The sequence below is a fragment of the Eretmochelys imbricata genome, chromosome 7 (assembly GCF_965152235.1).
Source record: "Eretmochelys imbricata isolate rEreImb1 chromosome 7, rEreImb1.hap1, whole genome shotgun sequence".
Taxonomy (NCBI): domain Eukaryota; kingdom Metazoa; phylum Chordata; order Testudines; family Cheloniidae; genus Eretmochelys; species Eretmochelys imbricata.
In genome coordinates, this window is record NC_135578.1 from 43,738,225 (window position 1) to 43,751,497 (window position 13,273).

General features: G+C 44.1%; 1 protein-coding gene across 4 annotated transcripts in view; it reads right to left on the minus strand.

Annotated features, from left to right (window-relative positions):
- NISCH (nischarin) overlaps nucleotides 1-13,273 on the minus strand; it is a 58,736-nt gene that overhangs the window by 16,056 nt on the left and 29,407 nt on the right. For 3 of the 4 annotated variants that reach the window (XR_013346575.1, XM_077821092.1, XM_077821093.1), the window contains exons 7-13: nucleotides 10,101-10,196; nucleotides 9,284-9,436; nucleotides 3,942-4,010; nucleotides 3,259-3,444; nucleotides 2,899-3,027; nucleotides 2,228-2,341; nucleotides 376-481 (exon numbers count right to left, since the gene is read on the minus strand). Coding sequence is in view for 3 of the 4 variants with exons in the window: in XM_077821092.1 (XP_077677218.1) it covers nucleotides 376-481; nucleotides 2,228-2,341; nucleotides 2,899-3,027; nucleotides 3,259-3,444; nucleotides 3,942-4,010; nucleotides 9,284-9,436; nucleotides 10,101-10,196 (853 nt within the window). In the remaining variant the exon portion in view is untranslated. Of the gene's footprint in view, nucleotides 1-367; nucleotides 482-2,227; nucleotides 2,342-2,898; nucleotides 3,028-3,258; nucleotides 3,445-3,941; nucleotides 4,011-9,283; nucleotides 9,437-10,100; nucleotides 10,197-13,273 lie in introns of all 4 variants that reach the window. The other variant, XM_077821094.1, reaches the window with a different exon arrangement.

Sequence of the window (13,273 nt, forward strand, 5' to 3'; positions counted from 1 at the left end):
AGAAAAAACATTTTAAAGCATCGCTGCACATATAGGTTTGCCATTAGAGCACTAGAGCTTTGTCTACATTAGGAAAACCTGGATGTGTAATCCTCCACCAGTGATTTGAGCAGCATTAGATACAGTGGTAAAAAGATTTGCACCAGGTTTATGCCACAAGCTACCTCAGTTAACACCAGCAGAGGAAAACTACAGGTCAGAATTTTGCCAATATAAATATAACTTAGAAGTCTGGGACAATACCCGTTTGCCTTTACGCTTCAACTGATGCTGACAAAGCCCCATATTCAGTATATAAACTTCATGTATATCAATGCAGCCTAGAAAAACAGGACCAAGAGGCCCAGCCCAGCAGCACGATACATACATGATTACCTTGGCTGGAGCTGACAGGATGAGGCAGAGAAGAAGAGGAAGGATGAACAGTAAGAGAACAGTTTGATTTGGAGCTGGCAGCAGTGAGCCTGGAGTCCTCACTGATCTAATAAAGAAAGTACGTAGTGGTTAAAGAAACAAGAATCTAGCGCCACTGACAATAAACATACAGAGCAAATATTAGATCCAAGAACTCAAACAAATCCACATAATCACATGGCTTGTTTTCTGTGAAAGCTCAGCTGTCATTAACAATTTTCAGTTCACATCCATTCAAGTCTATATTTTATTTTCTGTTACAGTGAAATCCTGTTATAAGGATCCATTCTGGAAAATGCCATTTTGATTATACTGATAATATTAACCAGTTATATCTAGACTGATGGAATAGTGCATTTCGCAAGTCAGACGACTGACTAAAAGGACAGAGCAACTTCTGGTAGTTCTTCTAATGCCAAGTCTGGACAGTCTGGTTATAACTGGCCTCACAGCCACAGTCAAAAGTGCAAACCTGAAACATACTTTAACTGCAGGTGAGAGGTACGCAGGATATGTCTACACTACAAGAGAGGGGTGTGCTTCCCCTGTTTAGGTACACCAGGGGTGGCCAACATGTGGCTCTGGAGCTGCATGCGGCTCTTCGGAAGTTAATATGCAGCTCCTTGCATAGGCACTGACTCCGGGGCTGGAGCTATAGATGCTAAGTTTCCAGTGTGCCTGGGGGTGTTCAATGCTCAACCCCCTGCTCCGCCGCCCCAGGCCCTGCCCCCACTCCACCCCTTCCCCTGAACCTGTCATGCCCTTGCTTTCCCCCACTCCCCACCAGAGCCTCCAGTGTAACGCGTAACAGCTGATCGCAGTGGGCAGGAGTGGGGAGGGAGTGGGATTGGTGGGGCTGCCAACGGGCAGGAGGTGCTGCAGGTTGGAGTGGAAGGAGCAGATGGGGGGCTGCTGACGTATTAGTGTGGCTCTTTGGCAATGTACATTGGTAAATTCTGGCTCCTTCTCAGGCTCAGGTTGGCCGCCCCTGATGTACACATTCGCACTAGCTCTCATTGAGTACAAGTGGCAGTGTAGCAGCAGTAGCATGGGCAGCAGAAGCACAGCTGAGATGTGACAAGTACAAAAGAGCCAGAAACTGGTGGGTACGCACTCCGCTGCTAGCCATGCTATCACAGCTACACTTCTATTTATACTTGCTCATATACTCAATGAGAGCAAGTGTGAGTATGCGTACCTGAGCAGGGGAACTGCCCTCCTAGCTCGCACTGCAGGCACAGTTCAGAGGTGGGACAGTCTCACCTGACTTTGTTTCCCCAAGGAAACAAAATCAAAGAAATCCCCACCAGTGCCAACAGGGAAGGACTTTTAAAAAATTATTTCAATACTTTACTGCACAATCAGTGGACATTGTTTTTAGTGATCATCTTTGAATGGACTTTACAACTTATAACATGGACCAGCACAGCTGTGCTTCTCATCAAGTTAGCCACTCTGTATATTGTGAAGTCATTCTACCTATTCCTCCTCCTTCTCATCTGCCAGATCACCACAGAAAGGAAGGCATAGAAGACATTACTGCAGTTAAAGGAACAGAACAGGAAAAATGTGCAAAATTGCTGCATTTAAAGTTCATCAGACATTAAAGCAAGCAAGCAGAGCATGTTTTGTAGAAGTTGTTACAAAATAGATGCTTCATTAGTAAGCCAAATAGATCCACCAGTAATTTGAGATATTATTTAAGTCTTTAAGATATTCTACAAGTTTTTTTTTTTCCCCCCAAGCAGCACATTGTCCATGTTTTACTCACATGGTTTCTAGCCCCTGATCCTCCTTCCTCTTAAAAACTCACCTTCTTATCAGAGTTATTCAACTTGTACTTAACCTCCTTTGCTTTTTGAATAGCTTTCAACACTTCTACAGTGTCAAGTTCCTTTTCTGTGGTACTGATATTATCCAAACAGACCTGAATAAAATCCATAAAGACAAATTGTTTGGTTAAGCCTCAATAACAATACTGAAAGAATGATGCACTCATTGAAGCAAGACACCACCACTATTTTGAGATGACCACTGTCTGTTTACACGAATACAAACATTTAAAGTAATCTGGTACCATAATGGAAAACTAAGTACATCTGTAGGGTTACTTTTCATGGAAAACCAGACCTTCCCACCCTAACTCCCAAAGGACTGAGACAACTTTCAATGCAAGTTCAAAAATGCCTGAAAAGCTATTTTCACACCTTTCTAGCAAACACTGTGTTCAAATGTAAATGTGCTGCTTCTCTATTCACACAAGGCCTTAAGTTTTCTTCCCACAGCTGACATTGCCAGGAGTAAGTTGGTTTCATTCTCTAAAACAGAAAATCTCTACAACACATAGCAAACATTTAAAGGAATTTTTGCAAATTTAACAGCTGTGCAAAAAAAGCTGAACTAGCCACTTGTTTTCTCTACAGATTTTAGAAAATAAAAAGATTTTTAGGTACTGAATTCAAATAAAAATTCCAAGTGGCTTACCTCTGAGGCTCTGTCCCCAAATTGGGCTAGCACTTTGGTCCTGTAATCAGGAATGATGCTCAAAGGATTGTTGGATAAGACCACCTTTTCTAAACATGGAAGGCTTCCTATATTTCTTATTTCGTCAATCTGAAAATATTTGCATATAAATATAGGTGTCACTCAAAGTTGCATTCTTTGAAAATGAGCATATGTATAAATGTATGAAGTATAGGGTGTATACAACAGGAAAACTATAATAATGCTGCAAGCACAAAGACCTATTATAATCCGTATTTTAACTTTGAAACCAACTGCCCATAACCTGAAGGACAATTTGTTAAAATTAATTTTATTGTTGCAATGAAGCTAATCAGTTACCTGATCTATTTTGTTGCTGCTAAGATCCAGGTTGACTAGTGAGTACAGTTTGTTAAGGCCACACAGCCTTTCCAGAAGGTTTCCTGCTAAATTCAGAGTTTTAATGTTCCCAAGTTTTGTATGAACACCCTCCAGCGATGCAAGTTTGTTGTAGGATAGGTCCAGATGAATGAGGTTGTAAAGATGCTGCAACACCAGAACACAACAGCAACATCACAGACCAATTCAGTCAAATTAAATAACATCTATTGGAGACATTGTGCTAAGGCTCACCCCAGCTGTGTGCAAGATTAAAATGCACACCAGCCAGCAAAAATTTGTGCATGGTCTCATTCACCCATGTGGGCCCATGTAGGGAGGGAGAGATTCCCCTGGCTCAGTTCTACAGACCCACATTGCCTTCATTGCCAGCTGGTTGCTATGCAAAATGATAAGAACTGCAGGGGAGCTGGTGAAACAAGAAAAGGGAGAGGGAAAATGGAGGACTGAAAGTAGTATATGGTGGAGCATGGACATGGAGGGAGCCAGCCCAAATTGTTTTTAATGATGTCAGAATGTAATCTTTACAGTTAATGCACTATGCATGAGAAAGGCAGCCAACACAGAGTCCAAACGAAGCAGCTCTGTGCTCTCACATCCCAAGACTTCGGAGACAAAAGTGAATCCTCAATAATGTCACTGACCTGTACATTCTCTATTAGCGACACGTCATTGTGACTCAATTCTAGGAATTCAATCTTCGGAATTAGTTTCTGGAAGAAAAGAAATGGTTTTATGCAGTAAAATGCCCTTTTGCTTCTGTCAATCGGCCCACATTTGCCAGGCTGTCAGCTGATTAATGATAAAGAAAAAGGCATATTTGTATGTCCTGAGTCTCTAAAGTAAAAAGAACAAAACCAAAAAACAATCACACTCACACATATGGTAGTTCAGCAACCTAAGTGGCACCAGGCACTTCTTGAAAAAAAATTATCTCTACTTTGAGAAGTAAGGTCAAGTTCTACTTTGAAATTCTGGCTTCATACTCAGTACTAATGTGCTGTCTCCCAATTAAGCCAATCGTTACAGCCCAAGTTCATTTGAGATGTTTCATCTTAGTAGGGATGGGTATTTGGGTTATGCAGCAATCCGGATAAAGCTAAAAATTGCAAGAGTCAGCTCGAGAGAGGGTTTTGGATTCTTCGACCATAGGATGTTGTTCCGGGAAGAAGAATTTTCAGGAAGAGATGGGATCCACCTAATGAAGAAAGGGAAGAGCATCTTTGGAGGCAGGCTTGCTAACCTAGTGAGGAAGGCTTTAAACTAGGTTCACCGGGGGATGGTGACCTAAACCAAGAGGTAAACGGGGGAGTGGGATACCAGGAGGAAACACAAGGAGGAGGGTACAAGACGGGAAGCCTCCTGATTCATACTGAGAAAGTAGGGCAATCGGCTAGTTATCTTAGGTGCATGTACACAAACGCAAGAAGCCTGGGAATCAAACAGGAAAAATTGGAAATCCTGGCACAATCAAGGAACTATGATGTGACTGGAATAACAGAAACTTGGTGGGGCAGTTCACATGACTGGAGCACTGTCATGGATAGATATAAACCAGAGGTGGGCAAACTATGGCCCATGGGCCCGACCATCCTGCACAGCCCCTAACCTCCCGGACGGCCCCTCTCCCAGTTCTCTGGCCCCTCCCCAGTTCTCTCCCCTCCCCTGCAGCTTCAGCGAACTGTGCCACCAGCACTCTGGCCCGCCACTCCTGCCAGGCAGTGTGGTGGCATGGCTAGCTCCGGCATGATAAGGGGGTGGGAGGTCCCGGGGGGCAGTCAGGCGACAGGGAGCAGGGGGGGCTGGATAGGCATGGGAGTCCCAGGGGGCCTATTAGGGGGCAGGGCAGTCCGGGGGCAGGGAGTGGAGGGGGGGTTGGATAGGTGTGGGAGTCCCGGGGGGCCTGTCAGGGGGCAGGGGTGTGGTTAGGGGTTGGGGCAGTCAGGGGACAGGGAGAAGGGGTGGTTGGATAGGGGGTGGGATCCTGGGGGGACGATTAGGGGTGGGGGTCCCGGGAGGGGATGGTCAGGGGACAAGGAGCAGGGGCGGTTGGATGGGTCGGGGATTCTGAGGTGGGCAGTCGGGGGGCGGGAAGTAGGAGGGGGCGGATAGGAGATGGGGGCCAGGCTGTTTGCGGACACACAGCCTTCCCTACTTGGCCTTCCATATAGTTTTGCAACCCCTATGTAGCTCTCGGGCCAAAAAGTTTGCCCACCCCGGTATAAACTGTTCAGAAAGGACAGGTACAGGCGGAAAGGTGGAGGAGTTGCATTGTATGTAAGAGAGCAGTATGATTACTCAGAGCTCCAGTTTGAAACTGGAGAAAAGCCTGTTGAGAGTCTTTGGGTTAAGTTTAGAGGTGAGAGCAACAAGGGTGATGTTGTGATGAGCATGTGCTATAGACCACCGGATCAGAAGAATGAGGTAGACGAGGCTTTCTTCGGACAACTAACTGAAGTTTCCAGATCACAGGCCCTGGTACGAATGGGGGACTTTAATCACCCTGACATCTGCTGGTAGAGCAACACAACAATGCACAGACAATCCAGGAAGTTTTTGGAAAGCACTGGGGACAACTTCCTGGTACAAGTGCTGGAAAAACCGACTAAGGGCCGTGCTCCTCTTGACCTGCTGCTTACGAACAGGAAAGAATTGGTAGGGGAAGTAAAAGTGGGTGGCAACCTAGGCACCAACGACCTTGCGATGGTTGTGTTCAGGATCCTCAAAAAAGGAAGAAAGGAGAGTAGCAAAATACAGACCCTAGACTTCAGAAAAGCAGACTTAGACTCCCTCAGGGAACTGATCGGCAGGATCCCCTGGGAAGCTAATGTGAGGGGGCAAGGAATCCAGGAGAGCTGGCTATATTTTAAAGAAGCCTTATTGAGGGCGCAGCAACAAACCATCCCGAAGTGCAGAAAGAATAGCAAATATGGCAGGTGACCAGTTTGGCTTAACAGTGAAATCTTTGGTGAGCTTGAACTTAAAAAGGAAGCTTCCAACAAGTGGAAATTTAGACAGATGACTAGGGAGGACTATAAAAATATTGCTAGAGCATGCAGGGGTGTAATCAGGAAGGCCAAGGCACAACTGGAGTTGCAACTAGCAAAGGATGTTAAGGGTAACAAGAAGGGTTTCTACAAGTATGTTAGCAACAAGAAGGTGGTCAGGGAAAGTGTGGGAGCCTTACTGAATGGGGGAGGCATCATAGTGCCTGAAGTACTCAATGCTTTTTTTGCCTCGGTCCTCACAGACAAGGTCAGCTCCTAGACTGCTGCACTGGGCCATACAGTATGGGGAGGAGGTGAGCAGCCCTCAGTGGTGAAAGAACAGGTTAAGAACTATTTAGAAGAGCTGGACGTGCACAAGTCCATGGGTCCAGATATAATGCATCCAAGGGTGCTGATGGAGTTGGCTGATGTGATTGCAGAACCATTGGCCATTATCTTTGAAAATTCATGGCGACCCAGGGAGGTCCCGGACTATTGGAAAAAGGCAAGTATAATGCCCATATTTTAAAAAGGGAAGAAAGAGAACATGGGAAACTACACACCCATCAGCCTCACTTCAGTCCCCGGCAAAATCACGGAGCAGGTGCTCAAGGAATCCATTTTGAAGCACTTGGAGGAGAGGAAGGTGATCAGGAACAGTCAACGTGGATCCACCAAGGGCAAGTCATGCCTGACGAACCTGATTGCCTTCTATGATGTGATAACTGACTCTGTGGATATGGGGAAAGCGGATGATGTGATATATCTTGACTTTAGCAAAGCTTTTGATACAGTCTCCCACAGTATTCTTGCCAGCAAGTTAAAAAAGTATGGATTAGATGAATGGTCTATAAGGTGGATAGAAAGCTGGCTAGATTGTTGGGATCAACAGGTAGTGATCAACAGCTCAATGTCTAGATGGCAGCCGGTATCAAGAGGAGTACTCCAGGGGTCGGTCCTGGGGCCAGTTTTGTTCAACATCTTTATCAATGATCTGGATGATGGGATTAATTGCACCCTCAGCAAGTTTGCAGATGACACTAAACTGGGGGGAGAGGTAGATATGATGGAGGGTAGGGATAGGGTCCAGAGTGACCTAGACAAATTGGAGGATTGGGCCAAAAGAAATCTGATGAGGTTCAACAAGGACAAGTGCAGAGTCCTTCACTTTGGAAGGAAGAGTCCTATGCACCGCTAAAGGCTGGGGACTGACTGGCTAAGTGGCAGTTCTACAGAAAAGGACCTGGGGATTACAGTGGATGAGAAGCTGGATATGAGTCAGCAGTGTGCCCTTGTTGCCAAGAAGGCCAATGGCATATTGGTTGTATTAGTAGGAGCATTGCCAGCAGATTAAGGGAAGTGATTATTTCCCTCTATTCAGCACCGGTGAGGCCACATCTGGAGTACTGTGTCCAGTTTTGATCCCCCCACTACAGAAAGGATGTGGACAAATTAGAGAGAGTCCAATGGAGGGCAACAAAAATGATTAGGGGGGTGGGGCACATGACTTATGAGGAGAGGCTGAGGGAACTGGGGTTATTTAGTCTGCAGAAGAGAAGAGTGAGGGGAGATTTGATAGCAGCCTTCAACTACCTGAAGAGGGGGTTCCAAAGAGGATGGAGCTAGGCTGTTCTCAGTGGTGGCAGAAGACAGAATAAGAAGCAATGGTCTCAAGTTGCAGTGGGGGAGGTCTAGGTTGGATATTAGGAAATACTCTTTCACCAGGAGGTTGGCGAAGCACTGGAATGGGTTACCTAGGGAGATGGTGGAATCTCCATCTTAGAGGTTTTTAAGGCCCGGCTTGACAAAGCCTTGGCTGGGATGATTTAGCTGGTATTGTACCTGCTTTGAGCAGGGGATTGGACTAGATGACCTCCTGAGGTCTCTTCTAACCCTAATAGTCTATGATTATGTCTACAATTTATGCACCAACTTAATACCTCAAGGAAGCATTTATAGGGGCACAATAAACTCTAGATCCCATACATACCCTTACCTTCAAACTCATTTATATTGCAGAATTAAAGTCTGTCTCATTCAGAGACTTGATGTTATACTGCCTGCATTATATCCTTGTTTTGGTTTTGATCTCCCTAAAGATCAGTCTTTGCAAACACTGAAGGGAGGAAGAAATGCATTGTGGTTAAGGCCCTGGACTTGGATCTAAGAGATCCAGATTCTTTTCTGCCTATGTCACAGACTTCATGACCTTGGACAAGTCACTTAATCTGTGTTCCAGTTCCCCATCTGAGTTATGAGGATAACTACTTCCCTGTCTCACACATTGGTTGTGAGGAAAAATGTGTTTGTGAGGCACACAGACATTATAGCAGTGACAGCGATAAAAAAAACCCCATAGTTTACTTAATTATCTTTAATTTGGGAACTGCAGAAGCAGCATGGAAAGGAAAACAAAAGAAGTAATGTCTTGACTGAATACTTAGGATGTGGTTTTTATGTTTGGAAGACTTTTCATAGTGAGTCATTGTCAACTGTGCTACTCTAACTAGTGGGGTTCAAGGCTGCCTTTAAACACCAATAAGTAAAGGTCTGTAACAAAGTAAGTTCTACCCCAGAACTGGATTTTGTTTTATATAACTCGGTTAAGAATAAAACTAGTTTGAAGCATAAAAGTTTCAGAAGATCTACAGCATTCCTGTAATTCAACAATCATATACACAAAATGCTCCATACACACACTGCATTTGCTGCTGCCCTTGCTTTGCCTGAGGGCAGAAACTACTGAAGTTAAACAAACCTGCAATTTCACTGCTTACGTTGCTTCCAAAAAATACTGCTTTTTCTATGATTTAGATTGTCAATGTACAATTTAAGTTAAAAGCAAAATATGAGTGCAAATGGAAATCCTCTAGACAAATGGAAGTTTCCGATGTAAATTTAAAGCCCTGCTGACTATCTAGATTGTTCCACAGCATGCTCACCGTGCATTTTTTCCAAACAAGAAAATGTCTTGAAGACTAAGCTCCATGAGGTCTTACCACTGAATCATCAATCTGAGATATGCGATTGTGACTCATATCTAAAGTTGTTAAAGTCTTCCACGTTGGGATAACCGCGGTCACAGGAAAACTTGAAAGGGTACCCTCTGGCTCCCATTGGTCAAATTCAGAGGCCTCAGGCACTAGAATTTCCTGTTTAAGACAGACATTAACGAACATTATTAAAACACTACAACTATGCATTCAGGGAAAACTAATAGTTCTCAAAACAAGTCTTGCAACAGTTCAATAAGAAACCTTTGCAAATGTTAAAATAACTCATTCAGATTAAATTTAATAGAATTTAATATCTGGACTGACAGGTTTGAAACTACAAGAACTATGCTTATTTTGGGCATATGGATGGGGAGTTCTGACAGCAGTAGCCAATCCATCCAAGCAGAGAATCTGCTTGAACACTACGATTATTGAGAAATAACTACAGTTGTCATGAATACTAGACACCCTTCAGTTGTCATGAATACCAGACACCCTTCAGAAAACTGAAGCAAGAAATAAGTACACTATTATGGATTAATAACTATAGTTCCCTTGTGCTCTGATAAAGATATTTTCAAATCTGTCAACGTTTTATTTTTAAAGACAGATGTTAAAGAGTTGGTACACAGATAATAAACATTTCCTTCTGATTTATAAAAATGACATTACCTCTCAAGATAATATAGGACCCTTCAGTCATATGGCTTTAATAGTAACACTTGACACAGCAAGACATGACTTCAGATAAACACTCCTGCAATTGTAATACTTTTGGACATGTTTTAAACAATTGCCAGCCTTGGGAAATTGCACTTACTTTCATTGAGGTTGCTGAAAACCGAACACTCATCGTGATTAAAGTGTGCTTTGATGATGTCAGCCCTTTAATGCGATTTGCACCACAGTGATTTATCTATTTAAAGGGAAAATACACCTTTACAAAATAAATCACAAGTACATGAGTATTAGAACAAACATAATAATTAAGTAAGGAGGATGCTGGTGATAGCTGGTATACCAGGTGTTCAACTGTAGCAACAGAGAGAGCATATACAGTGTTCCTCTAAAATCTCTTTTCCATAAGAATATAAATAAGAAACAGGACCAAGCAGGAGCTGATCCAATCTATTGCACCAGAAGTTGGTCAAGCCAAAGCAAAGCAGACAATGAAATCAGTGGGACAACCCCAAAGCAGCAAAATTCAAAAAGCTCTTTCAACAAAGTTGCTCAGCACAAGTAAAAATTCTCATCATGCTGAAGCCACCCAGGCAACTGGACATAATACTTCACTCTTACCAAATGGAAAGGACTCTTGCAAGTAAGTTTAACTACATTTACAGCAGCAGATACTTGATCATACTAACAATCCTTGCGCATTCTCCACATTTTAAAAAAAGTAAGTGTCATAAGAAGTGGGAGACTAGGCTGAATGCAAAATTTCCCAGAGACTTTATTACATATGACCAATTTAAAGGATATTGAGCCTTTTACTTGGAGGTCATCAATGTTCTTCAGCCACTTCCAGCCGGCCCCTCTTTGGAAGTGGCTGAAGAACATTGCCATCTGAGGTGCTTAGTAGCCTCAGTCCAGTTAATTCCTAGTAGACAAAAGCCTACATCGCATGACCACCACCACAAATGGCACCCTTGTGCGCAGTATCAAAGAGACAAGCTTGAATGGGTATAGAAACTGAGTTCCTCTTGTCCTTAGAAGTGGAGTTCTTCCAGGACAGAGCTGATACTCTGATGGGAAAGTCTGCATTATTATTGTAAAGAGGATGTCAATCCAGAGCTAGTCAATTCAGTACTTTGCATGAACATTCAAGTTATAAAACCCCTCATGTTAAATTATTTTTCCTTTTCCATGTTCTTTTTTTAGAAAGTGATCTGCCCCTATCCAGAAAACGAAGCATTTTAGCTGGTGAAGCCTTTTAGATCCCCTCAAAGAGTTACTGATTTATTTCCTTCCCACATGATAATTTTAATTAAAAAAAATCTTTATTAAATAAATGCCACAAACAGAGGCTACTAACAGGAGTTGTGGAGGGAGTAGCTGCAGACTCTGTGCTTGAAAGTAGCGGGACCCAGTGAGTGGAGTATTTGGTCCATCTGTGGGTTGTTTGGCTAGCAAGAGATGTTAAGAGTAACAAGAATGGTTTCTTCAGGTATGTTAGCAACAAGAAGAAAGTCAAGGAAAGTGTGGGCCCCTTACTGAATGAAGGAGGCAATATAGTGACAGAGGATTGGAAAAAGCTAATGTACTCAATGCTTTTTTTGCCTCTGTCTTCACGAACAAGGTCAGCTCCGAGACTGCTGCACTGGGCAGCACAGCATGGGGAGGAGGTGACCAGCCCTCTGTGGAGAAAGAAGTGGTTCGGGACTATTTGGAAAAGCTGGATGAGCACAAGTTCATGGGGCCGGATGTGCTGCATCCGAGAGTGCTAAAGGAGTTGGCGGATGTGATTGCAGAACCATTGGCCATTATCTTTGAAAACTCATGGCGATCGGGGGAGGTCCCGGACAACTGGAAAAGCTAATGTAGTGCCCAACTTCAAAAAAGGGAAGAAGGAGGATCCTGGGAACTACAGACCAGTCAGCCTCACCTCAGTCCCTGAAAAAATCACAGAGCAGGTCCTCAAGGAATCAATTCTGAAGCACTTAGAGGAGAGAAAAGTGAGCAGAAACAGTCAGCATGGATTCACCAAGGCCAAGTCATGCCTGACTAACCTAATGGCCTTCCATGACTAGATAATTGGCTCTGGATCAGCGGAAAGCAGTGGACATGTTGTTTCTTGACTTTAGCAAAGCTTTTGACACAGTATCCCACAGTATTCTTCCCAGCAAGTTAAAGAAGTATGGGCTGGATGAATGGACTATAAGGTAGATAAAAAGCTGGCTAGATTGTCGGGCTCAATGGGTAGTGATCAATGGCTCCATGTCTAGTTGGCAGCCGGTATCAAGTGGAGTGCCCCAAGGGTCGGTCCTGGGGCTGGTTTTGTTCAATATCTTCATTAATGATCTGGAGGATGGTGTGGATTGCACCCTCAGCAAGTTTGCAGATGACACTAAACTGGGAGGAGAGGTAGATACGCTGGAGGGTAGGGATAGGATACAGAGGGACCTAGATAAATTAGAGGACTGGGCCAAAAGAAATCTTCAACAAGGACAAGTGCAGAGTCCTGCACTTAGGACGGAAGAATCCCATGCACCGCTACAGACTAGGGACGGAATGGCTAGGCAACAGTTCTGCAGAAAAGGACCTAGGGGTTACGGTGGACGAGAAGCTGGATATGAGTCAACAGTGTGCCATTGTTGCCAAGAAGGCCAATGGCATTTTGGGATGTGTAAGTAGGGGCATTGCCAGCAGATCGAGGGACGCGATCGTTCCCCTCTATTTGACATTGGTGAGGCCTCATCTGGAGCACAGTGTCCAGTTTTGGGCAACACACTACAAGAAGGATGTGGAAAAATTGGAAAATGTCCAGCGGAGGGCAACAAAAATGATTAGGGGACTGGAACGCATGACTTATGAGGAGAGGCTGAGGGAACTGGGATTGTTTAGTCTGCAGAAGAGAAGAATGAGGGGGGATTTGATAGCTGCTTTCAACTACGTGAAAGGGGGTTCCAAAGAGGATGGATCTAGACTGTTCTCAGTGGTACCAGATAACAGAACAAGGAGTAATGGTCTCAAGTTGCAGTGGGGGTGGTTTAGGTTGGATATTAGGAAAAACTTTTTCACTAGGAGGGTGGTAAAACACTGGAATGCGTTACCTAGGGAGGTGGTGGCATCTGCTTCCTTAGAAGTTTTTAAGGTCAGGCTTGACAAAGCCCTGGCTGGGATGATTTAGTTGGGGATTGGTCTTGCTTCGAGCAGGGGGTTGGACTAGATAATCTCCTGAGGTCCCTTCCAACCCTGATATTCTATGACTGTTTGTTCTCTCTGTATGGGCTGCATAGAGAGCCATGGGGCACTGAGTAAGCAAGATGCCTT